At 37.2% G+C, this 27,716-nt stretch overlaps 1 protein-coding gene across 4 annotated transcripts in view; it reads right to left on the bottom strand.

Moving 5' to 3' along the window:
• Window positions 1-27,716, bottom strand: part of RBPMS (RNA binding protein, mRNA processing factor) — a 112,519-nt gene that overhangs the window by 41,753 nt on the left and 43,050 nt on the right. For 2 of the 4 annotated variants that reach the window (XM_087716371.1, XM_087716368.1), the window contains exons 2-4: window positions 23,952-24,025; window positions 20,370-20,408; window positions 14,174-14,236 (exon numbers count right to left, since the gene is read on the bottom strand). In XM_087716371.1, coding sequence (XP_087572497.1) covers window positions 14,174-14,236; window positions 20,370-20,408; window positions 23,952-24,025 — 176 coding nt within the window. Of the gene's footprint in view, window positions 1-14,173; window positions 14,237-20,369; window positions 20,409-23,951; window positions 24,030-27,716 lie in introns of all 4 variants that reach the window. The other 2 variants (XM_087716369.1, XM_087716370.1) reach the window with 1 other exon arrangement.

The following is a 27,716-nucleotide window of genomic DNA, read 5'->3' on the forward strand; positions in this document are numbered from 1 at the left end:
ATCAGCATTGAAGTTCCACTTGAGAAAGCTCCTGGGCTAAATATTCAGCCATCAATATGTCTTAGGCTAGACATCCTCTTTATCTGACCCTCAGATTTAGCAAGCCTCAATAAAACGTGTGTACTTTATTGCCAATTGTAACCTCCCATCTCCAAGACCAGCAGGGCTAATTCTCAAAGAGGTTATCAAGGCCACCTATCTTGGGAAGAAAAAGCAGACAGTAAGAGAATACCATTTCCCTGTGTTGAAAAGCCTCCTCCTCCCTAATAGAAGCCACTGGGAATTGTTTCCCTGTGATGATGACAGGGCCATCTTTTTTTGGGAGGAATGAATTCATCTGACAACATAAATGAAACATCAAGCACTGATGTGTAAATTGCTTTGCTTAATTTTACCCTCCCCATTTCCTTTGCCACCTGGTTCATGTCCTACTATATTGTAAATTCAAAGATACAGTTGGGGCGGGGGCAATGGTGGGTTTCAAATTTTTTTAGAACCTCTTCTGTAGGTGTGGCCTGCTTTGTGGGAGTGGCTTGCCGGCTATGTGACCGGGTGGGAGTAGCTTGCCAGCCATGTAACTGGGTGGGAATGGCTTGCCAGCCATGTGACTGGGTGGGAGTGGCCAACTTGTAAAATGTGGTGAAACTCACTTAACAATGCTCTTGCTTAACAACCAAAATGTTGGCTTAGAAACTCTGGCATTTGAAGCACGCAAGTCTTAAAGCTGTCAAGTTACAAGACACTTGCACCCCTAACCCTTTAGGGGAAAAAAACCCAGGGGTGTTCATACTTGGCAGCTTTAAGACTTGTGGACTTCAACTCCCAGAATTTCTCCTCCAGTCATGTTGGCTCAGGAACTCTGGCATTGAAGTACGCAAGTCTTAAAGCTGTCAAGTTACAAGACCCTTGCACCCCTAACCCTTTAGAAAAAAAAGGAGTGTTCAAACTTGACAGCTTTAAGACTTGTGGACTTCAACTCCCACAATTCCTCCTCTCGCTCTTCATCTTGATGATGTGCAGACAGGCGGGGGGAGGGAGCTGGAACCGGTTCTAAACGGCACTGTAGATTTGTGGAACCTCTTCTATAGAAGAGGTTAGAACTGGCAAGAACCCAGCCCTGGGCGGGGGAGGGGGGGGAGAAGAAACTGAGTATAACCTTACTGAAAATCTTAATCACAAAGATGATTAAGATGATCTTCTTTCCCGTGATTTAGAATTTTGGAGTGTAAAATCCTGTCAGCTTCTATCTGCAGTCAAAATAGCTGTATACCTGCATGAGATTTAAATCTAGAATAAATAATTTAACAGATTGGCTGTGCTGGCAAGGAGAGTTTTCAAAGTACAGTAAATTCTTATTATTTATGTTGGTTAGAGCCTCTGGTCACATATTTTTTGTCAACTGATCAATACTTAATCTTGTTTTATGTGTCTCTTTGCTTAAAGACAACTTACTTAATGCATATATATTTTTAACAAATATACAGTACTGAAAAAAATTAAAAAAAGTTTAAACCCTTAAACATTTAAAGTTTTATTAAAAAAACTTATTTAGAACTGCAGGATGTATGATGGAGCAGTGTGAGGTTAAGCCAAGGGAGAGGTTTGATGTGTCCTATTTGGCAGAAGGTATTTTATTTTCTCTGTAGCATCGCAGCCTTCTTGCACAGAGGACCATTAGGCTATTTAACCAGCTTGATCACAAGTATGAGAGAAGGTAGAGTATTGCCTTGTTTGACCACAGTGGGAAATGTGTACATCAGCTGACTCAAAAAGGATAAACTTGCAGAAACCCTCAATCAATCCAGCCTTAATATCGAGACTTTTCTGTCATAGCAATTACCCTTTGGAACATCTTCCCTTCAGAGCAGGACCAATTTCTGGGGCAATGTTTTTCAATCTTAGCAACTTTAAGATGTGTGGACTTCAACTCACAGAATTCCCCAGCCATCATGCTGGTTGGGGAATTTTGAGAGTTGAAGTCCACACATCTTAAAGTTGCTAAGGTTGAGAAACATTGCCCCAGAAATTAGCCCTGACACTCCTGTGGATCCAGTTTGGATGAAAAGCCTATTCAATGGTTATGCTGAAGGCTTTGTTTTCTATTGCGCTTGCTGAATATGCTTTATGGTTTTTAAAACTTGGTTGTACAAATGTTTTTATATGTTTTGTAGGCTTTTTCCTTGCATTGTGCTTTTTTTGTTGATACGTTTTATTTGCTGTGAATTGCACGTATGTAAGCTAGGCATATATCTGAATCAAATGAATCAATCAATCTATGTGGATGGTCAAATAATCTGTCTTGATATATTATTTTCATAAGCTAGGGACTTTTTAGGAAGAGAGCTTTGTTAGTCTATGTTTTTGTTAGGAAAAAAAAACAAATCAGGAAGAGTCTGGCACTGCCTTTCACAACCAATACATTTTATTAAAAGGCATAAGACTTTTGTCTGCTGCAGCAGTGGAGCACAAACTCACAAAATTTTATGCTTTTTAATTAACTTGTTAGTCGGAAAAGGAGTTCCCAGACTCTTCCTGATTTTTTTCCCCTATGCCATGAAGATCCTAGCACTACTTACATTAAGACAAATATTGTAGGCCATGAGATATGAAGACAGAGCCAAAATATAAGCATGTGACATTGTTTAATAAAGGCCATTTCAGACCCTGCTGGCTTTCCCCCACAAGTGCCCAGCAACTCTCTTTAATTCAATGTATGAGTTTCCTTCTTATTGCCATCTTTGTGTTTCCTTGGCTCTGACAAGTGATCCATTGTGGTAACCAATCAGGGACCACATAAGATGGCAGCAGCAAGTGCCATGCTCCACCCTTGCCCTTCCCTTCTGTGCTTGTTTTTTTTAGAGATAAAAAGTATTTTTAAGAACTCCAGTTATGTGCCACGGAGTGACCAAGCAGCCTCAGAGAACAGCCAAGAATGATGGCAGAAAAGAGACTGAGTGCTACAGCAGGAAGACTTTATCACTGAGCAGATGACAAGGCCTTCTCACCACTGCGAAACTGTCTTCCCTGTAGCTTCAGAGTAAAAACTGCCAAGCAATCCGTGTGACATTTCTGCTGCCAGGGCAGCAGCTGAGCAAAAAGTTGATGGACTGAGCTTCTGGTTATATCCACAAGCTCCCTAGCATTGTGGGGGCATATATGTGTAGGGCCATTCTAAGTTTAAGCAGTCCTTTCATGTGCAAAGGGATCATGATGAGCATATAGAGCAACGTTCAAGACCCTTAAGGAGGCAGAGTGAGATAATACTTAGCAGAGTATTGCCAACTTTTGTTTCCACAAAAACAGGTTAAGAATAGGAAATGGTACAGCAAAAATACTGGGTTATTAATTAAAAAGTAAGATACAAGGCACAAGCACTGATCCATAAGAACTTTTCTGCTAGAAAGAAAGAAAGAAAGAGAAAGGGGGGGGAAGAGAGAGAGAGAGAGAGAGAGAGAGAGAGAGAGAGAGAGAGAGAGAGAGAGAGAGAGAGAGAGAGAAGCAACTGAAAGAGACATAAATTGGGGGGGGGGGGAGACACTAAAATTCCTATTCAGTATTTTCTGCTGTAACCTGAGCAGGTTGTTTGTAGTTACATACAATCCTCCCCAGCCAGGATTCCTGGCCATGTTTTTGACAGAAATTTGTCCAGTGCTTATCTGTTGAATGCTTCAGTTAGTCATCAGTTAAATCCTCCATAGTTCAAGGAGGATTCTGGGATGTGCAAACGAAGAAGCCTTGTGACAAGACGTTGCAATCAGACTAATGAAAGGGCATCTTCTCCCTCCAACTGACTGTTAGAGCAGCTCTCTCCTTGACTGCTGGCTTTCTAGATGCATGACATCCATGCCACTATCATCATCTCCCTCAAGAAGGATATACTTCTAAACAGAAGATTCATACAACATATACTTTCATTCAATTTAATTTAAAATGGGCTTCTGACTCCTTGCCACACACACAAAATCTGCATTTTTTTTGTTTTGACCTGTTGACCTATAGTGAGTTATTTTAATGTGGCTATGGGGGGTGGGGGGTATTTCTAGTTGTTTTAGTTGTGGTTTTATTGTCCAAAGTTGATATGATCAGTTGGTATACAAATAATGTAAATAAACAAAAATAAATGAAATGATATAGTCTGGGGAAAAGCTTTACTTTTTGATCCTGCAGAATATGGCTAATGCAAAGATCTTTTAGTCCAGTGGAAAGAACCTTGAAATCAACTGGGAAGAAAACCTGCATTTCATGATCTTAAATTCACTCTTCAATTCATTCAATCCAAGTTGTGTTTTGTGCACCCAGTAGTGATATGTACATTGCATCTTTCCAGTTAATTTTAATGCAGAAAAAAATTGCACCTGGAAATCTACCTTACTTCTTCAAGACTTTCACTGTATGGGAATCTGAGCATTGAACAAAAAAATAACAATACAGAATGTCTTGTTCCAAATTAAAGTCTCAACATCCTTTTAAAACCTCAGAAATTTAAATGACCTAATTTGTTTGGCAGTAAAATCTGGGGCCATAGACTTTATAGCAAGTCACATTCCTTAAACATCTTTAGCATCAGCACCATATAAGGTAGTCTGTATCCTGCTCTGTTCCCTCATATCCCTGGAGATTACCAGAGCCAAACAGAATGTGCATTAAAAATGAAGATAGAAACAGAGACTGAAACCTTGAGTCCTTGCCGTATACTTTTATCCTAGTATGAAAATATTACTCTCTGAGCTCAAAAAGGAAAAATAACTGTCTTAATACCCATCTATGCTGAAGTTAACTCTGTACACACAGATTTTATTTTCCAGAGGCTAATCTCCTGCTCCAAAATTAAAGATGAGATCTACAAAGCTGTTTTACTATACTTGGGCCCATCGTAGGGAATCATGCTGCCCTAAAGGGCTCCCACAGGATGCCCTTGTTGCATACCCTACTATCAATGCAGTTTTAATGCATAACATTCTAAGCTTCAAAAAATCATGACTAATGGTCACCTCTACTGAAATTACAGTCCCAACAAATCTCAATCATGTAAAAATCTCCATGCACAGCACTCTCCATGCACTGTATTTTTTCTCCATAATTCTGTCATCTGATTGCATTTTTTAAAAAAAATTCTTGAAACTATGATTACACATCTGACCTTTTGACCACTAGAAGGTAGCAAAGAGAGGTATTTTTACTCTGTTGTCTGACACCTAGTGGCTGTCTGAATTAGTGTGGCTGCTTTGATGAGTGGTATTGATCAGCTGAAGTTTGAGAAAAGAGTTTAGCTGGGGCAAAGTGTGGGCACTGCAAAGTACTTTAAGAACATTACATGTGGAAAGAAAGTAGGAATCATGATTTTGGGGAGCAATGGCCACTAAGAAGTAGATTCCCAGCTAATTACATGCCTTATGCAATGGCAGACAAGTCAATGTCAAGGCTTTGCATTCTCTAGGGTGACAAGCTGGCTTATCCATTTTTAAAAGAGTGTGAGGGCTGTAGAAGCCAGGGTAAAGGGATAGGAGAAGAGGCTTTTTGGAGGACAGAAGGAGGAACTGGTTCCACAGGAAACTATCCGAACCTATTGGTGCTACAGGTTTGTCAACATGGAATATACCTTTTCAGGCTACCTCTTCCATCAGCAGCTATATACACTACACTGGCTACATTCTACAGATGAGAGAAGTGGGAAAATACAATTTCCAGAATAGAGCAATCAAACTGCCCTCAGGTTTCCTCCAATTTAGATGGATGATAAGATACTGTTAATGGCACACAGATACATCCTCTAAACCAAGGGTATCAAACTGATGGTCCATGGGCCAGATGCCTCACGTGCAGGCTATGGCCACATTGGTTCAGCAAAGGCAAAAAACACAGCATGATACATCATGTGATGCAATTGAGTTTGACCCCTGTGCTCCAAACGAACCTCATACTGCTGCAAGGGTAGTATGTAGATTTGCCCAAACTATACAATTTTTTTTTTAGCCAGAGGGGTTATTGGAAATAAAACTGATGTTAGAGACATGGCTTTGCAGCTATCCATCTTCTCATTTAACAAGATTCTAAAATAAAAACATTACAAATCAGCTGAAGCTAGAAACTTGATGGGCATCAGAGATGTTCAGGAATGCTCTATTGTGTCCAGGTACCATGATGCCTACCCGTTCCTTAAACATGCTCAGTACTATTAATTAAAAGAAGTAATTAAATATAGTATATTTATTTAGATCACTCAGTTGATCTGCATGTGGATTATTCTGAAGTCTGTTAACAGCAATTACTTTTTCAGAGCACGTCAGCTGCATCTTATCTATCTGGATTTGCAATCTGATGACAGGATGAATGAAACATTTCTTGATAGCAAAATTCCTGCATGGCTGTCTACTTGGAACTAATGTTCACAGTGTACCATACTAATGTCTGATACACTTTTCATGTGATATTCAATGGCCCTATGCCAGAGTAACTTAATCATGCATAAGCCATATCAATACTCGTAAGTCTTTTCCTAGTCATACAGCAAGCTTGTCTCATCTTGAGCTGTATTTAATTTGTGGTAATGAATCTCCACCACAAACATATGTGTCAGCCTGGGAGAAGAAAGATAAGCAGTACAAAGGTGGAGGGAAGGGGAAAAAAAGAAAAAGGTTTGCTGACACCATGGTTTAGAGATGAGGGAGGAAAAAAGGGAATTGTTGCTCATTTGTCTAAAGATTTATAGGCTACCAATTGTCAAATATGTCTTTTATAGCGAATGAGAGAGGCTTGCAAATAAACTTCACACAGCTCTTACTCAAATATCTACACCACCTTGGTTGCCCTTGTCAACTATTTGTGATATAAAAAAGAGAAAAGAAAATGTGCAAAATTGCTATCTCACTCCAGAGCCATATCCCACTGCAGCTCTACAATATAAAGGATAAAGGGTAATTCCTATGTGCCTACTACAGAAAAACAGCAACAAAAAGAATCCCTAAAAGCCTCCTGCAGAACCAGCTAATTCTCATCCCTAAATGATAAAAAGCCTAGGAATTTACACTGTAGTCTAATTCTAATTTTGAACTGCAATTCATTCTTTTTTAACCCTTTTATATACCCTCTTCGCATGTGTTTTGCCAAGATTTGGACTAAGCTCTATAGAACAAAACCTTCTCCTTTTAATGTTATTCTATAAAATGCTATATGATGGTGAATGCATATGTACCACTAAGCAAAATGCAGCAGAAAATGTGATTTTAATATGCATTATGTATGAAAGTTCTAGAAGTTGAGTTACCATTTGCAACATTTGCTTTATTCATTTCATGTGTCACACATTTTTTAGTTATGCAAACCTGAAGACAAACAAATTTGGGGCTGTTTGCAAAAAGGATCAAAAGATCATTGTCTGCTTGTTTAGGCAGACAATTTATTTTAGAAAAATGTGGTGCCCTAAGTCAGATCAACATGTTTAGATAAAAAGATGAGGCTTCTATTGTGCAATAATGTAATTTTTTAGGAGTTCCATACATCTTTCACTTGTAATTTTCTCATGTTTTCTAACTGCTTTTTGAACACAAATGTCTTTTGATCGATAATGCTAAAAGCCATTCGTTTGGAAGAACCTAGAAAGTTTCTGAAAAAATCATCAACAATTACCTCCCACAGACCCATTAGATCTCACAGGGTTGGCCTCCTCCGGGTGCCATCTACCAGCCAATGCCATCTGGCTATTACCCGGGGGAGGGCCTTCTCTGTGGCAGCTCCGGCCCTCTGGAATGAACTCCCCGCAGGGATTCGGACCCTCACCTCTCTCCAGGCCTTCCGAAAAGCCGTCAAAACCTGGCTTTGCCGGCAGGCCTGGGGGTGATGAGTTCCCTCCCCTCTCGACATGTATGGTTGTGCGACTGTTGTCTACTTTTATTATTTGTATTTTGTCTTTTATGTTCCCCCTTTCCCCCCCCCCTTGAATTGTTTGCTGCCCTGAGTCCTCCCGGAGAAGGGTGGCATATAAATAATACAATACAATACAATACAATACAATTGTTCCCTTTTTTCCCCTATTTGAAGGTGTTTATTCTGAATGCAGAGAGGCTGTTTAGAATTTGGATTATTACAGATTCTCCCATTCTCAAGTGGGAAAACCTTGTATTCTTGTCTCTCAAGTCTCAACAGTGCAGAGAACTGTATTCTTAGCAATACCATTTTTATAGGATTCTGAAGTATGTGCCACTAAAGCAGGGCTGTTAAACTTGTGGTCCGTGGTCTGGATCCGTCACGTGCTGGCCACCCCCTATGCCTGGTTTAGCAAAGGGGGAAAACTCATGATATGTTACGTGATGACAACATGATGCCACAAGTTTGACTAAAGTATTTCATTTAATCATTATATTACATGGAAAACAAATGATACCACCTAATTCAAATTGTAATTGTTATTTTCCAGCAGTAAGATTTATACAAGTAACCCTTGAATTATTACTACAACTGGGACTGGAAATGCTGTCACTTAGCAAAGGCAGTTGCTAAGTGAGTTGTGCCCCATTTTACAACCTTTTATGCTATGGTCATTAAGCGAATGAATGTGATCATTAAATGAATGGCGTGTCATTAAGTGAATCTGGCTTTCCCCGTCGACTTTGCTTTTCCAAAGCAACCTGGAAACGGAAGTTGCAAACCGTGATCATATGGCCCTGGGACTACGCAACCACTGTAAATCAATGTTGATTGACAAGCAATCAAATTTGGATCATGTGACCACAGGGATGGTTGTATGACCAGTCACAATTTGTTTTTATTTTTCCAGAGCTATCATAATTCTGAAGAGTCACTAAAGGAATGGTGGTAAATTGAGGATTGTTGAATTATAAATCAGAATATCAACAGAAAGCCATTTGTTTACTGTGCTGAAATGGAATTTCTTTTTTACTAATTCCTTTCTAAATAAATTTGCCAATAGAATTAAAGCTGTTTCTGTACTAAAAGCATTAGGAATTCCTGTCAATGAGTAATAGACATCTTTTTTTAGTTAGGTTACCTATGTATTAGCATTTTCCCCACCTGGTAACAGTTCTTGATAATTTTATAACACTGACACCATTGAATTATCTGAATCTGAGGTCCATGGTATCACCCATTGGAAATAGTCATTCTGTTTTATGTGGAGGACCTGTTGATGCAACATGATCTTACCAGTTGCTAACCACTGATGGTATGATTAGGACTGTATGCAACAATCACCTAAATGGAACTATTACGAAGTCTTAGACTGCTCTTTTGTTTTGAGGAGACGGAGTGTATGACAAGAAATGTTCAACAATAGCTCTTAATAACTGAGCTTATGATTATTTAACCACCAGGGTTAATGACTAACACAGTGTCTTCCATCTATAAACATACATCTGTTGAACTGCCTGTTGGTAATATAGGCCGAATTTAAAAGTAGCCTATCTCACTTCATATACTGGCTTTGCTGTGCCCATTAAATGGGTGGGGCTTCAATTGCCCAGTCATGCTTGCTATTTTAATGCTCCTTGACTTCTCAAAAGTTCCCCTACTGTCTACCCTTTTTGGAAATAAATCTTATTCTTTTATACAGGGAGGACTGAAGGACACTGCTCTTCCATTCTCTGCATACCATAATAGTGTTTGAACTGTATGTTCTCCACTGCATCTTTCCCTCTGAAATCCTACTATCTTGCTGTATCATGACAGGGGATGTTCCTGGGAGGGATGAATAAAGAATGCTTGGAATGTGCACCAAAAACATACACTTCCAAGAAGGTCACGCAAGACATGAAAGTCAACTCAGCTGCTCAATTAATGGAAGTAGGTACTTATATCAGGCAGCAGCAGTATAGGAAGATAGCTCACCCCTTTAGAGACAATAGGGAAAATATCATCACATACAGTGCAAAAGATGGCAACGGTAACCCACTCTTGTATTTTACCAAGAAAACTATATGGATAGATAATATTAAATAATTGATGACATGGCACCAGATGATGGACCCTTCAGGTTAAATGGCACTCAATATGCTGTGGAAGAAAACTGAGGATCTTTCAAAGTACTAATGGTTTTTATGATGCAATTTCAGGATATTGAGCTACTGAGGTTGAAATGAAGACAGGGAAATTCTGTAACTAAAAGAATTCTCATGGAACATGGGAATAAGAAGCATGAACATGGTAACACTCAACGTAGTAAGAACTGAAATGAATCAACTGCATATTGAAAACTTAGGCATCAGAGAATTAAAATGGAGTGGAATTGGAAACTTCCATTCAGAAAATCATACTGCTTACTAATCAGGACATTAAAAAAAACAGTGAAGAAATAGCGTTCCTCTTATACTCAGAAAAAGATGTAGCAAGGATATTCCTTGGCTACAATCCAGTAAATGACCAAATAATATCAATTAGACTTTGCAGATTACCCTTTAATATGATGGTTACCTAAGTTTATGCTCCAATTCTGATGCAGAAGAAAAAGAAGTTAATGAGTTGAATAATTAAGGTCAATCTTAAATTGGCAGAGCATATAAGCAAGATGTATCGCTTATGCTTACAGCTTGGAATGTAGCAGTTGCAAATAAAGAATAAAAAACATAGTTGGACTCTTATCACCTAGGAAACAGAAATGAAACACAAGAATGATTATCATATCTGTCAATCCAATGATTTCTCCATTGCTAATCTCCATAGCAATCTTCAAACAGGCAATGCTATACAAAGCACATGGACATTATCAAGTGGATATCACTTGATATCAAACTGGCTATATTACTGGCACAAGTAATATAGTGGAAGACTCTTTTATTAACAGTAAAGATGTGGCCAGAGATTTACCGTGAAAAGAATCACAAACTGCTCATGAGCAAGTTCCAAGTCAAGCTAAAGTGGAGGAACAAAGCCAACCAGTTTCCATGACATATCTTGAACATATGCCCATCATTTTCAAGGAGAGTATCAGGAATCGCTTTGAAGTACTGAACCTCATTGATAGGAAACTAAAGAACTGCAGAATTATATCAAAGATGTTATTAAGGATGAACGTGAAAATAGACAGCAAAGACCATAAAAAAACCAGAAGAAAGCAAAGTGGATATATGAATAAATGGTGGAAATTGCTATGAAGAGAAAAAGCCAAAGTCAAGAAAAACAAAAATCTCAAGAAGTAACTTATCAAAGAATTTCAGAGAACTGTTAGAAGATACAAGCAGTAATATTACAATGACATCTGTGAAGACATCAAAGATGGAAACAGAGAAAGAAAAACAAGGAACATTTCCCAAAAGATCTCATATTCAGAGAGAAGTTCCAACCTAAAACTGATATGTTAAAGGATGCTTATAAGCAAGCAGTAAATAATTCAAAAAAGATCAAACAAGTGTGCATGCACATAGATGGTTCCACTCTCACAAGAGAGAAGAGAATCCTTTGGGGTGCAGTTTCATGCTTCTTCAGGCTTCTCCACACCAAAGGTTTTTGCAAAGAGGTGGAAGCAGTGTGAGATCGCTTCCCAGAAGCCTTTCATCCATTTGCAAATGTTTTTGGCGCAGAGAAGTGAAGCCTTTGGGGGCGTGGTCTCGTACTTCTTCAGAGTCAACCGAGGTTGCCCAATGCTCTGAAAGTGGATCGGGTTCCTGAGCAAGCAGCCTCTGTGAGTCAATGAAGCTGAGCAAAGAGTGCTCATCCCACTCAGTTGTTCCGACTCAGACTTAGCAGAACCAAGAAACAGAATCCTTGTCCCAAAAAACCTCTCTTTATTTAGCTACTGTGAATTCATGGCATTCACACCACACTAAAAGTCCAGGCAATAATCATTCCAAGGGTTAACCGCAGTAACAGATATTATCATTCCTTGGATAATTGCCAGGTCAAGAGCTTCCAGTCTCAAAGCTGTAAATTAATTCTTGGCAAGCAGTCTCTGAGGCACAAACCACTTTCTTTCTTCCAAAAGAAATACCAACTGTTGTCTCCTGTGACCACCACTCCCCTTTTGCTTCTATTTATTCCCCAGCCAGGGAGGGGCCATTCAGCGTGCATCTGGAACAGGCCCCAACTGTTCTTCTTCCCCACTTATCTCCAACTCTGAAGGCAGCTAGGAAATGTCGGAGGGCCCTGGCTTTATCTCTGCTTCTGCCGCAGAGCATCCGCAGAGCATCCATCAGAGCCTTCCCCAGACTCCAGGACTGGCCCTAGTTCCTTCCCAATCTCCTCATTGTCCGAGTCTGCCGCCAACTCCACTGGCAGCTGGCGGCCCACAACATCACTCTCTGTTCTCACCTCTCTGCTTTAGGGAGCATTATAAGGAGGGGGATTCGGGGGGAGAGGGCAGCAGGCCAGCATGTAGGTACAGCTCTACTCACACAAGAGAGAAGAGAAGCCTTTGGGATGCCACTTGCATGATTGGAGCCGCACACATGAACCAGCCTGCCTCTTGCATGGCCAGTTCCCAATAGGCTACAACCTGGTTGTGGGCTGTGCCCTGAGGTTTGGGGACCCCTGCCTTAGAAGATGTTACCTATTTACAAGAACCTCTAATGATATAAGATGTTTATTACCAAGTTGGAAAACAACAGGGGTTAATAAAACATTTATAGAAATTAGGTAAGCAATAGGTTAGAAAAATGGGAATCCCATATTATCCTAATGCAGAACCAATAAACAAATCCGGAAACTACAAAGCAGGCAACTACAAAGCAACATGACAAAACAGATTGGCTCCAGGTTGGCAAAGGAGTGAGACAGAGTTGTCACGCCTGCCATTTATTCAAACTATGTGCAGAATTGTATATTGAGGAAATTTGGTTTGAAAGAAAATGAGTGTGGTTTTAAAATTGGAAGATGAAAATTAATAACTTGGTTTGTGTTAACAATGGTACTTTGATAGCTGAGAATGCAAATAATCTGTAAACTCTGTCAATGACTGTCAATGGAATTACAATGAAATATAAAGAGGACCAAACTAATAACAATGGGTACAGCAACCAGCAACATTGAAGATACTAAAGTTGTGGATAGCTTTTTATGAGGATCAACTACATAGAAAAGGAATCATCAATCAAGAAATATATTGCAGATTAGCACTTAGTAGGCTGGTAATCACCGTCAAAGCTGACACCAGCCAGAGTATAGAAAAGCTCAAGGAAAGAGTGCAAGATCGGAAGATGTGGAGAGACGTGGCCCACAAACTTGCCAGGAGTTGGACTCAACTGAATGGATGATATCATCATCATCATCATCATCATCATCATCATCATCATCATCATCATCATGCGGATAATGAAGGTCTTGGAAAAGATATTCATATGTTATGATATGTTTATATTTACAGAGACAAGAATTGGGCAAGCAATGGTTTTTCTTATGATGGATAGGGAAGTTAAAGTGGGATATGATTTTAAAATAGACTAAAAAAATACACTGTTTTTTTGAATTGTGGTGTTGGGAAAGAATCCCAAGATAACTATGAAAACCCAAGTAAACAAACAAATGAAAAAAAATGCATGAGTGACCAGGCTAAAATTATCATATTTTGATAAAACACAGCTCCCTTGAGCAATAAATTTAAATAAACAAACAAGCCATAATGCTGGGAGAGATGGAAGAAAACAGACAAGCAGGACAACCAATCTCCAAGGGAGATGGGCAGTTTAGAAATAGGAATATAAATAAATAAAATAATTTTTTTAAAAAACAGAAGCTGGATTACAGTCATGGAAGTCCACTGTTGGAAACGTTGAAGAACCAGATTGGGAACAGATCATCCTGGATAAAGTCTATGTATTTAAGAGTTGACAACTTGGTGACCCATAATTAATCATCACTGTTTTTGGCAGTTCAAAATCATTTGATTTATTCCATGGATACTTGACAGATGAACTAGATATAGCATAGAGATGTAAGTCAATCCTCTATATGCAGTACATTATATAATTATCTCCCCTTTGGTTTCATTTTTATTCTGCTAAAGTTGATCATTTCTACATGCACATGCATTTTTAGAAGTATTCAAAGCAACAATTTGAAATTTTGATTAAAATTCCCATTTGAATTGCAGTACACGACTCTGTAGATAATATGGTTCCATTTTAATATAGTCCAGAGCATCTTCCCTGAATGTATTTACATCCCTGTACTTAAGTATTTAACCATACTTAGAAAGCAACCCAATCAACTGAGACTAATACTATATACTTACATTCAAGGCATTCTTAGCAGCTTCTGCTTCTGAGCGACTATCAAAGCTAACGAAACCCACAGGCTGAAAGAAGAGAAAAATTAGAATGTTTCTGGACTATTCACAGTCAGAATTATCCATTACTTCACATGCTACTTTTAATTCAAAAATTAAGCAGAAAACCCTCATTTGATGATAGCCCAAATTAAACATGATCACATTAGCTTTAGTTCATAAACTGGTATTGATTTTTCATTGTGTAGACTTTTGTTGATTAAACTAGGAATGTCCAAACATTTCATTTCTGATTTTTTTAAAGTGTGAATTTTCATAAAATATCCCTTGTCAAATGCCGAATGGGACTTTCCAAACATTTTGGAAGCATTTCAAATGTGAAATTCAGTGTTTTGAATTTGAAACTCCTTTTGTTTCAAGCTCAAGCTTCTCCCAAAATGCTCAAAGCATTTTGAATTTTGCATTTAAAATAGCAGTTTTCTCAACAACTCATATCTGACATATTTAAAAATAAATATTTTGGACAATTCTATTCAATGTTGTATTTTATATATCAAGTAACAATTTTAAAAGACTCTGGTTAATTTTATTTATTTCACAATCTTGGAAACTTTAGGAGATCATGCCTCCAAAATGAATCTTAAAGATTGTGAGATGTCCCATCTGTGGAAAATCATTTATCCAATATCAAAAGACTATGAAAACAAACTAAAAGAAGAAAATGATTATTTAATTATTCCAAAATGCTTCATCTACATTTTGCATTTAGAATAACAGAGTTGGAAGTGACCTTGGAAGTCTTCCTCTGCTTAGGCAGAAAACCCTACACCACTTCAGACAAATGGTTATCCAACATCTTCTTAAAAACCTCCAGTGTTGGAGCATTCACAACTTCTGGAGGAAAGTTGTACCACCGATTAATTGTTCTAAATTTATCAAGAATTAAAACAGGTCTGTTGTTTAGACTAATTTATCTATAAAAACATTAAAGCAAGGAAGTCCTTCATGAAATAATTGTACTAGAGCACTTAATTTAGTAGAAACTACAGAACAAATCTCACTTCTGTTCTTGCCTTTATTAAACACTTTACTTCCTAAGTATGTAAACAGATTTAACTTAGCAAGTGAAAAACAATCAAAATGTTTAGGCTAGGTTTCTTTTAAAGATTTTTAGACAAAAATCTGAAATTATATTTTTTAAGAATCTGCACCTATTAATATATTTTCCCATCTTTCAGTATGACTGGATACTAGTTTTTTTTTGCACAGGCAAAAATAATCCCAAATATGAAAAATGGTCTTAGATAATAATACAATAATTTATCCTTCCCTAAATGTGTCATGCTGAATACAGGAAGTTTACTTGGAGAAAATAATCAACATTCAACAATTCTACTTTTAAATCTAGATTTGGGTTTTTATTGACCAATATTTTCAAATTATCTTTTTCTTTAAGATTTGGATTAGCTATCAAATGAATAACCCTGAAGATCTTTATCCTTTTTAAAAAGTGCAGCAGCAACAGCAAATCCCTATACTATATACTTTCCACTGTCATCTGTCCCTTTCATTGAATCAAACTATAAGAAGGAAATCTGCAGTCTGCAGTCAAGAGACTTTCTAAGAAAGTTTAAAGATAAACTGAAAGAAATGCAAAGGGAAGCAACAAAGAGCCACAGCACTGGGTACCTTAAAGAGCTAAAACAAAAAACTGAGGAAGAGACAACATTAGGTAATGACAGGACTGGTTTTGTTTTTGGTATAGACATTAATTTTAAAAGCCTAATGTGAAATATAAATGGAGCAAATGCTCTTAAAACAAGAAGGAAGTTATTTCAAAAAATTCAAACGAGATATAGTTTGCCTTTAAAAATGCATATTAGAAAAAATATACAATATTTTATCTGCAAAATAATTTCAGTTATAACTAAAAAGAGAAATAAATTGTTTTATATGTAAACGCCAATTTAAACTAGAACTGATGTTGACTGATAATTATTTATTCATTCATTCAATTTCTATAGCCACTCATCTCAGTCAATGACTGGGTGGCTAACAATATAAAAACTATAAAATCAATTGGGCAATGGGCATGGTAGATATGTGGGGGTTGGAAACTATTTCCATGGTACCAAAATTGAATAATGGACATTTATACTCCAAATGAGGATAAAGTAATTTTTTACAAAAGAATTATGAACAAACTAATCATATGAAAATTGGTACTTAAGGAAGTTTGGAATGGAGTGATTTGTTGTAGAAGATCAGAAGGCTGAGCTGAAAGGCAGGGTTAAATGTATCATAAGTTTGAAATAATTGTACAGCTCCCCATGAATTTCTTTCACCCTTATTTAGCACCAATTTAGCTTTGAATGTTAGATTCTTGTGTATAGGTAACAATAACAAACTCTTCAGAGTGTTGAACTTAGGAAGGGTTACTGGTTCTTTGGGTCTGACAATTGTCCACAGAAGGACAGTATCTCTGAGAGAGATATTAAAACAGCACAAGATAAATTATCAAAACGTTTTTTTGACATGATGAATAATCTAGAGTTTGTAAATGCATGAAGATACAAAAATCATGATGCAAAAGAATAAACTTATTAGTCTAAAAGACATAGATCTTTCTCAAAAATTAATATGTTTTGGATATCCAAGAATTTGACTATTAGTGTTTATAAGTGGACATACTGCCAAAGATATTTTCAAACTTTCCTATTTAAAAGGAAACCCAATTCTTTCAGATGGAAAGTAAACAAACATTGCGGCAGAAAGAAACAATAATGAAAAATTGTAAAAAGATGTTAAAGGCATTTTTATAGTAATTTTAATAAAAGTAGAGACTAATAATGGTTTGGGACACAAGTACAGCTTTTATGAAGGCATATTTTATACAGCATAATAGTAAAAAAAGAGACAAAAACATGATTTTGTGTCAAATAAAAATTAAAGAATTAAAGCAATCCCCCCTAAAGAAAATTATGCAACACCAAATTAAACTTTTATGACAGCAGTGGTCTTTGTTAATAGTAGGAGAAATGAAAGTAAAAATAAATTATGCAAAGCAAAAGAATTTTAAACTTGCAAATAAGCTGGGGAAATCGTTGGTATATAAATTGAGGAACATGAGAAAAAATATTAAAATGAAAACATAGAAATATTATATTAACAGAAGAAATGCCATCAATACTACTTCAATTAATGTAAAGAAAGAGAAATTCCCCTGGAAAAATGGATGAATATTTAAAGAAACAAAAATTTCCCAAAATTACATAAATAATTAATGAATGGATCCATTACAATAAGAAATGTTGTGAAGGTATAAAAAAGTCACAACAAGGAAAGTATCTGGACCAGATAGTTTACCAGCTTGTTATTATATTTTGAAGACAAATAACTACAACCATTGCAAAAGATAATGAACTTCATTTTACAGACTAAAAAGATACCAGACAGCTTGATAGAGGCTAATATACCACTAATACCTAAAGAAGGTCAAGATTTGACCCGGCCAAACATTATTTCTAAATATCATTATTGAAGAATGATTGTAAGTTATTTATGATGATTTCAGCTGAGAAAATGAAGATGGTTTTATAGGACTATAATCAGTTTGAATTTTCACCTAAAAGCTGAGGGACAATATTAGAAACATATAGGATATTTTGGAATACTTTCAACAACATTATGAAAAGCAAATAACATTGATTTTTCTTGATGCAGAAAATCCTTTGACAATTTTGAATTGGACATTTATTGTTTAAAATTTTGGAATATATGGATTTGGGAGATAATTTTATCAAATGGGTAAAATCAATTTATATATCAAAAAAAGTACAGTGAATTGTGAATTGAGAATAAACAAAACTTGTGAGTTACAGAAAGGGGCTAAACAAGAATGTTCCTTGTCACCATTGTTATTTATTTTAGCTTTGGAAGTATTCAACAGAGATATAAGATGAAAGAAATGCTGGAATAAAGATTAAAAGAAAAACACATACATTACTGGCATTTGCTGATGACCTGGTGATAATTTTGGAAAACCTCCTGGAAGGGGCAGAAATATTTATAGACAAATTAAAGAATTTGGGGTGTTAAATGATTTTAAAATAAATAAAAGACAGGTGTTAACAAGGAATATAAAACTGGAAAAACCAAATGGAACTGAGGGGGGGGGGGAGAATATTAACAATAAGAAAAAAGCAAAATACTGGAATATGAAACATGAATTGTATGTAATACCAGAAATTAAGGACATGATAAGATTTATCATTTTGGGGAGAATTTATATGATAAAAATGAATATTTTGCTAAGAATAATGTTTTCTTTTTCAAATAACATCTATTATGATAATTGATTACTATTTGAACAATGGCAAAAAGATACATCTAAAATGTTATGGCAGTGGGGGAAAAGAAGAGTTAAATATATAAAATATTTTAACATGCAAAGGACCGAGGATGGGACTGCCTGAATTGAAATGACATTTTGTAGCCTGCTGCTTAGTAGGGGTGGAAGAATTGATTTTTCTGAGAAATAAAGAGAATTTTAGAATTAGAAAAGCACAATCTGAGCTTTGGATGGTATGGACTTTTTAATGGTATGATAAAAGTTAAGGTTAACTTAGATTTTGAGAAATTTTATATTAAAAATGCTATAATGAGACTATGAAATAGATATAAACCCAGGTTCTGCCTGAAAATGCCTTTATGGATCTCAGCATAAGAAGCGTTTTACAGGAAAGAAACAGTAGATAGAGAAAAATGGTTAACTTATTAAGAGCTCTTCTAACAGGAATATGGAGAATATAAGATGAACTCAAAAGAGTAATTGACTGTAGCGGGATTTAGTTTTTAATGGTTTTTGTATGAATAGAAGAGAAAGATTTAAGGTCGATAATAGGACATTTGGAATTGACAACAGATGACAGAATATGAAGTTTAACTATGTACAAATGATGAACATGTATTTGCTAAAATGTAATTTAGCTGAAAGTTTGAAATGGAAAAAGAACAAATTAAAGACTGTGATTAAAATGGGCTAAGAACTTTGGACACAATACACTGATGGAACAGTGGGAAAATACCTGGTTAAAAAGACTAATATTTACATTATGTTATAATCTAAAAGATGTAACATTGGTATATGACTCCAGAAAAATTATCTAGAATATATAAAGGTACTTTAAATGCATGTTGGACAACATGAATCATTTTTATGACTACTGGACTTGTAAAAAGGCCAGAAATTTCTGGATTCAAATACATGCAACGATACAACAAATTTTAAAGACCAACATTCAACTAAAATCAGAACTTTTCTTGCTGGGATTAGTGGACATTCAGTTAGAAAGTTAGATTATTTCCATATATGATTATTGCCACAAGACTATTATATGTGCAAAAATGAAAAGACTCTGACAAGGCCACAAGGGAGGGATGGATGGTGACGATGACAGAACTAGTAGAGATGACAAAATTAATCTGTCAGATTAGGGAAAGATCAACAACTACATTTATCAATGATTGCAAATCTCTTACATACTTTTTGCTGAAAAAAGAGGGGGAAAGCTTGTGATTTGTGGGTATGAAGATTAGAAAGGGTAGCTTATGGAAAGAAGGAAATCATGATGTAACCTTAGAGACAGAGGGTGGAATATAAATGCATTTATAACTGCTGTCAAAAAGGTGGGAAGTCAACTCTTATCCCCTTGCTTTTTCTTTTCTATTTGCATTTCTCTTTTTCTTTTCTTTCTTATTTTGTTTCTGTTCTAATATTTTTGTATTTTTTTATCTTGTTAAAATGTCTTCAATAAAATTATATTTTTTAAAAGTGAGATTTGCATAATATAATAACAATCATCCCTTCTGCATGTCAGTGATCACATTTTGCAGATGAACTGGGCTGGACACAATTTTAATTTTTCAAGTACATCTATCATACATCTCTAACGCAGTGATTACCGTAGTTAAAAGATAAGTACTGAATCAACTAGATAGACTGTAATGAGTTAAAACTGTGAATTCAGTTATTCTGACCACCTTCAGTGACTTTTGTTAAAAAAGAAAAAGAAATATAAAGATTACTGATATTTAAACCTCTGCGCCAAACTTTTATACCAAGTTTGCCATTTATAATTTACCGCATCTTAATAACCTCCCACGATGGTTATGATAAACATTTATTCAGTGTTAGTCTTACCTGCTTTGAAGTGAGTTTAATAAGAGAACCTTCATACCCCTGGAGAGAAAAATAAAAACTATATATGTATAAAATAATATACAAGATCTTTAGATCTGTACATTTAAATATATCAACACATTGTCACATGGTAATACTTTATCTTTATCATTCTTTATCATTTGGTTTTCTTTTAAAAGAACAGCAACCATAATTCCATAAAAAGACCTAACTATTTCATATTGCCTTAAGACAGACAATTGATTAATAATAAAATTTAACTTTGTATTCAATATTAGGATTAAAAACTGAGTTAAAATATTAATGTTATATACTATTACTTTAAAAATATTCATTATTGTTGGAACTACTTCTCTCTTACTAACCGTAATTGGGACTAGCAACTCTGTTACTAAGTGCATAGTTGTAAAGTGAAAAAAATTACATGACTCTGCCCAATATGACAGCATCTGAATACAGTTTTGCTACAATCTTGGTATATGCACGCCAGCTGCAAAGAGTCCAAATCACCACCATGTGATTGAATCCATCTTGAAAACCTGTCATAAATCTCCTTTTTCAGCACCATCATAACTTCAAACCATTGCTGAATGAGTGGTCAGTAAGAGCCAAGGTGGCGCAGTGGTTAAATGCAGCACTGCAGGCTACTGCTAGATCAGCAGTTCAGCGGTTCAAATCTCACCGGCTCAGGGTTGACTCAGCCTTCCATCCTTCCGAGGTGGGTAAAATAAGGACCCAGATTGTTGGGGGCAATATGCTGACTCTCTGTAAACCGCTTAGAGAGGCCTGAAAGGCCTATGAAGCGGTATATAAGTCTACTGCTATAGTTAATGAGGATTATCCATACTGTATTTTGAATAAAGTATACAGAAAAATATATATCCTACAAATGTATATATAAAAGCAAGATCAAGTTTGTCCCAAAGGTATCTTTTTCAAAAGACAACTGAACTTTCTTGCTGGGTTTTTTTTTCTTTGAAAACGTTTCACTTTTCATCCAAGAAGCTTCTTCAGTTCTTTTTGGATGAGAAGAGAAACATTTTCAAAGATTAAAAAAACCAAGAAAATCCAGTGTCTTTTGGAAAAATACCTTTTGGGACAACCATGACCTGGATGGTTAAGAATCTCCATAGAGACTCCGTATTTGCTCTGGAGTAACACAAATAAGATATTATACCATTATGTTTAACACAGGCATTCATTCATTCCTCACAACTAAAAAGTGCCAAAATGACATCATGTGTGTTGTGCTGTCATGAGCTCCACCATTTTGTACTTACATCATGATGCAATGCACAGGAATTTGCACGGCAAGATGTTCATGTACTCAGGACTGTTCTATAATGCAAGGATTCTACTGCTCCGAAACTGGTGCTGCTGCACCAGTTGGTCCTCTCCACACAGTGGGCTTGCCAATTAACTACTGATTCAGTTCCATTCCAGAAAAAAATGCTGCACAGAGAGTGTAGCAGTCTTTTTTTTTCAGTTCTAGGGCAAAGGTTTGCCCACTGGTGTAAACAACTGCTTTGCCATATCTGATAGTTCCCTTGTGAAGGCAAGACATTATTTCCCTATTGTTAGGTAAGATCAGTTGGGCAATTTTACTGTTGTACGCTCAGAGAATACTTAAGGAGTTCCCATCACCACCACTACATTCTGCAAACATTTATGATAAAGCAACTACAATGAGGCTGAGGGCACTGCCAATTCTTCTCCATTTCGACAGCTGAGTAGCCTTTCCCTTTACGCTTTCCCTCAGGGTAGAAGATTCTATGGTAGAGTTCTTTGCTGAAGCAGTCTAATATTTTCATTGTTAGCATGCAATTCACCACTGTTGCAAATTGTCCCAAGGGTAAAGGTATGTGGGAACGACCTTGAGAGACAGGGAGAAAGCCAGAGGCATGGCAAATGTGCCAGAAGGGATCCATTTTATTTCTTGAGCTGTAAAGATGACAAGGAGAAATGTACTATCAGATTTGCAGGACTGATGTCAGCTTGTGAGGTAGTCCAGACACCCGATGAAATTGTTCCTCTTTATTGTAAGGTTACATTAACAGAATCTTGTAAGTCTGATTCTGTTTTCAAGCCATAATAAAAAGTGTGTCTGCTAAAAAAAACCCCAATATTTATCATTAGATTTATCTTGCCTTTATTATTTTATAAATAGCTCAAGTCGGCAAACATACCTAATATTTCTTCTTCTTCATATTTCCCCCACAACAACCCTGTGAAGTATATTGGGCTGAAAGAAAGTGACTGGCTGAAAGTTAACCAATCGCCTTTCATGCCCAAGATAGAACTAGAACTTAGTGTCCCGATTTCTAGGCCTGAGCTGAGAATGGGTACTAGAGTTAATAGCTGAGGGCACCCATGTTACCTCAAGAAGCTTCTTGGATGACATCAAAATGTCTTCAAAATAAAACCAGAAAGTCCAGTTGCCTGTTGAAAAAGGACCTTTGGGACGAGGGCACCCATGTTTGTTTGTTTTTAAGTTGTCAAGCACTGCCACTTCTGAATCAGCCTACAGGGAGAAACATTTGGGGGCTTCCCAGAAATAAAGATTGTTGGTCTCTATCTTTCCTGAGGCAAAATTAGTGTTTAAATGATTTAGAAAGTACCATGTGAAAGATACAATGGAAGATACCTCAGTACTAAGAAACTGCTAATAGGATATGTATTAGGGATTTGAAAAGCATTCAAAAGAGATGTTTGGCAAAGTAGATGGGCATAAGCAAAGCACTTCTCTGTGAAGTGTTAAAGAACTCAAGTCTTCTGCAAGCTAAAAGTCTTGCAAACTACCTGGCTGTTTTAACATTTCAAACAGAGATGCTTTGTTGTTTCTAACACATTTGGTGAAACACTTCTTTCAAATGCTTTGTACAGTCATAATAATATGTGTATAATCAAGATGTCAAACAGAAATGACACAAAAAAGATTTTTTCCCCATGACACCCAGTTTAAAGAGGGTGGGTGGGAAAATGTAATGAAGTAGATTAAAATATTTCATTACCAAGAAACATGGATTTCACACATATATAGGCTAATATTATGCTTCCTACAAATGAAAATGAGGTTTCTCAGCCCAGTAAAAAAACCTGTTAGATTTGTACATTTCCACTGCCGGTATTAGAAAATGAAAAAAAGAAACAACGGTAAAATATGCCTTGGAAGAATATGTGGTAGCACCTACAATATATGGCATGTCATTTACAGACATTATGAGCTCTACCTAATCTTTATTATCAGTAGAAGTTTGTATGTGTAACTTGGAGCTTTCTTCACACCACTGTTAATATATATAGTCATTTTCTTTGGGAATGTTTGGGCAACTTTCAGTCTCTTCAAAAGTCCTCCTAGCCAAGTTTTCAGTTGAAATACGATATTACAATTAACTGTATTCCAAACTTTTAAAAATCCAGATACTAGGAATATTATATTCTCCTCCAGAGGAACCCGTCAGACATTACTGTGGAAATATGCCATTTATAATAACAACATAAATCACAATGTTTCTATAAATAAGCACACCAAGGCTTTTGGTCTCAGTTTTGTCTTTCAAGATTAATAGTCAAAGAAAATACCTTGAATGGTCTGAACAAGAGATACAGCTCTCGGGGTTTGATATCCAGGGGCAGACCACTGACAAAGAGTGTCCGTACCTTAATAAAAACAAAACAAAAAATCCACATCAAGAAAATGAAAGCAACTTTCTGCAAATATACTCCATATAATCAACAGTAAAGTGTAAATTTTTCCAATTTATTAAAGCTTCTCTCTCTGCAATTATACTTTCTTACTATAAATGAATGCACAAACCTGAATCTCTTTATGAAAATGACTTTCATTTAAAGTGACCAGATTTTAAAATTGTTTAAGCAGGACACCATTGATGGGGGGGGCAGTGTGTTCTTGATTAAAAATTTTGCCACCTGGCGCTGCGGCTGAGGTGAAGCTGCCAAAGCTTCTGCTGGCGCCCCCACCCAGGACCGAGCCTCCCCCTCCGCTCGGAGCACCTGAGCTGGGCACCGTGTTACACCTGCCCCCTCCTCCTCATCCACCGTGCTTTTGAGAAGCCATGGGGCTTTTTGTTTCCTGCTCCCGCCCCCTCCGCCGCCTTCCTACTGGCTCCCCTGGCCTCATGGCTCCTCAAAAGCACGGCGGAGGAGGAGGGGGCAGGAGTAATGTGGTGCCCAGCTCAGGTACTTTGAGCGGAGGGGGAGGCACCGCTGCCACGGGCGGGGGTGCCAGCGGGAGATTGGCAGCTTCACCTCAGCCGCAACACCGGGTGGCAAAAGTTTTAATCAATAACACACACACCCCATTCCATTCCCAGAGACTCCGGGGAGGAGAGCTTGGCCAGTCATTGGAAGGCGTTTGAGAAGGAGAAAAGCAGGCAAGGAAACTTCTCAAGAAGTTCCAGAAGCAGCTGCTTCTCCTCTGGGCTGGAGGGAGGGGAGAAGGAAGGAAGGAAGGAAGGAAGGAAGGAAGGAAGGAAGGAAGGAAGGAAGGAAGGAAGGAAAGACAGGAGGGAAGGAAAGAGGGGAGAGAGGCAAAAGGGAGGAAGGGGAAAGGGAGGAAGGGAAGAGAAGGGAGGGAGGGAGGACGAACCTGGCTTTCCCGAGAACGGTCCGGGGAGGGCAAACCAAGAAGTTTAGATGGGACTTTGCTGGAGGTTGCAAAGCAGCCTTCCCCCGATTGCCTTCCTCCAATGCCCCCCAGCCCTTTCAAAAGCCACCCCATCACCAGCCTCTCCCAACCAGATCCCCGCCTGCCTCCCCTCAGCTCACCCGGACCAGGTTGCTGATGGTGGCTTGCACGGCAGTGCCCGAGAGAAGCGGGCAAAAAAAAAACTTCCGACGGCTGAGCCGCTTGGCCCGGGACCGAGCCTCCACCTCGCCGCACTGCCGCCGCCAGAAAGCCATCACTCTCCCCGCAGAAAAACGGCGCGTGTCAGTGCACCCACACGCAGGAGGGGAGGGAGCCTCGCCCCTCGTCGGGTACTGCGAGCGAGCTGAGTGGAGAGAGGGAAACCACTGCCATCTAAGGCCACATCGGGAACGACACTTCAGAGAAATAAAAACTTTTTTTTTAATGGCGTCCTTTTTAAAATTGATGATTGGGCGTCTTTTCTTTCTTTTGGAAAATTTGGACTTTTTGAACACGCCATGGGACATGGGGCAAATTATTAAAAATCGTGACTGTCCCGCCAAAAGCAGGACGTCTGGTCACCTTACTTTCATTATATATTTAAATTGCTGACTCCAATAGACAAGATCCAACCAACAGATTGGCAGTCATTGCTATCTCCAATTATTATGATTCTAATTACATTCCCTTGTGTTTCTATAGTATTTCACATAAGTAAGCAGGTTGAAAAATTTGAACAGACTCCCCATCAATTGGGAACACATTATGTATTTTAAGCTATAATTATGTTTCCACAACTTTCACAGGACAGCAGATTTGTTGAATTTATGATAGGCATATTGAATATATATTCCCATATGTATTCATTCATTCATTCTCTCATTTTCTCTCTCTCTCTCTCTCTCTCTCTCTCTCTCTCTCTCTCTCTCTCTCTCTCTCTCTATATATATATATATATATATATATATATATATATATATATATATATATATATATTTGAAGCAATAGTTTTTATCTTGTGCAATGGATTTTTCTGAATATTTAGAAATGATTTTAACTAGCATGAATATGTGCATTTGTGTGGTACTATCTACTACTGACTACTACTGCCATTATAATAAGTCTTTATATTTCATAAATATGTAGAGATGTTCCTAGTTATTGTTTATTTATAAGATTTTTCAATATTACTCTGCTGCATTCTGCAATGATTTTACTTTACCTTACACAAAAGATCTGCAGCTGCTTTAAAAAAGGAAATTGTCAGGCTTCCAGTTCATTTCCTGACTTATGATTTCTACAGTTAGTAACTAATCTTCAGAATCTGGGCTACTATCTCCCTTAAGTATATTCCAAACTCCTAAAAGGCCTCTCCAACTCTGTTCATATCAAACTGTGCAAAATAAAATGCCCCCTATTTGTTATGTACCCTATGTTTCACCAAATCAAGCATTATTTCTGTAGCCAGATATCCTCCAGCATTAGGAAGGCCCTTAATTTAGTACATATCTACATATTATGTTGAATGTCTTGACCTAATTGGCACTGCTTTAAAAAAAAGACGTATGCTAGTTTCAGTATCACGAGAGAAGTAATGCCAGACAGGCCAAAACATTCTTCTTTTCAGCCAATTGCTCTACATGAAATATATTTGCTTTGCTTAGCCTTCTACCTCATTCTTCCATATCCTCATATCTCTCCCTGCAAAACAATAACAAAAACTAGAAAAAGGAAAGCCAACAGCAATTCTTTGTGAAGGGGGCCCTGATTAGAGAAAAACCTAGGTCTACAATTATTACAGAATAGTTCAGAAAACAATTTATGACAAAAAAACAAACAACAACTCTCTACATTCCCATCATTCTGGATATATATCAATCAGATATCCAACACAAAAGAAGTATAGAATAGCTGATCAGGATTTGTGCAAATACAGGCAAAAAAACCATTCTAAATAGACATTTAAATGCAAATCTAGATAAAAGTGTTCCTAGTGACAACTTAAAAAGGATGCGGTGGCTCAGTGGCTAAGACACTGAGCTTGTCGATCAGAAAGGTTGGCAGTTCGAATCCCTAGCATCGCATAACGGAGTGAGCTCCTGTTACTTGTCTCAGCTTCTGCCAACCTAGAAGTTCAAAAGCATGTAAAAATGCAAGTAGAAAAATAAGGACTACCTTTGGTGGGAAGGTAACAGCGTTCTGTGCGCCTTCGGCATTTAGTCATGCCAGCCACATGACCACGGAGACGTCTTCAGAGAGCGTTTGCTCTTTGGCTTTGAAACGGAGATGAGCATCTCCCCCTAGAGTTGGGAACGACTAGCACTTATTTGTGAGGGGAACCTTTTCCTTTACTGACAACTTTAAGTTAACTTGTTAAAGACTGAGAAAGGTATTACTGAACTCAGAAAGCCAATTTACTGGCTAAAAATATTATGTTGTTTTTTCCCCAAGAGAAAAAACAAGTTTTTTTTAAAAAGTGATTAGTCCTGATAGCATGTACATGCAACTGAGTTATCTCTGCCAAGACAAATTTGGCAGTTTTTCATATGTCTCCCTTCTAATTTTACAATGTTGTTTGACCAAGAACAAAAAAAGTCCCTGTCTCCAATCTTGCAATTAGCCTACTCCTTCAAGTATGGAGTAACTAAAATATGTAAACAGTAGAAAAGACAGGCTTGTTTAAACAGAAAAACTCCACT

Source organism: Thamnophis sirtalis, unplaced genomic scaffold (genome assembly GCF_051295495.1).
Source record: "Thamnophis sirtalis isolate CommonGarterSnake01/CBP01778 unplaced genomic scaffold, rThaSir2_p1.2 scaffold_5, whole genome shotgun sequence".
NCBI classification, from domain to species: domain Eukaryota; kingdom Metazoa; phylum Chordata; class Lepidosauria; order Squamata; family Natricidae; genus Thamnophis; species Thamnophis sirtalis.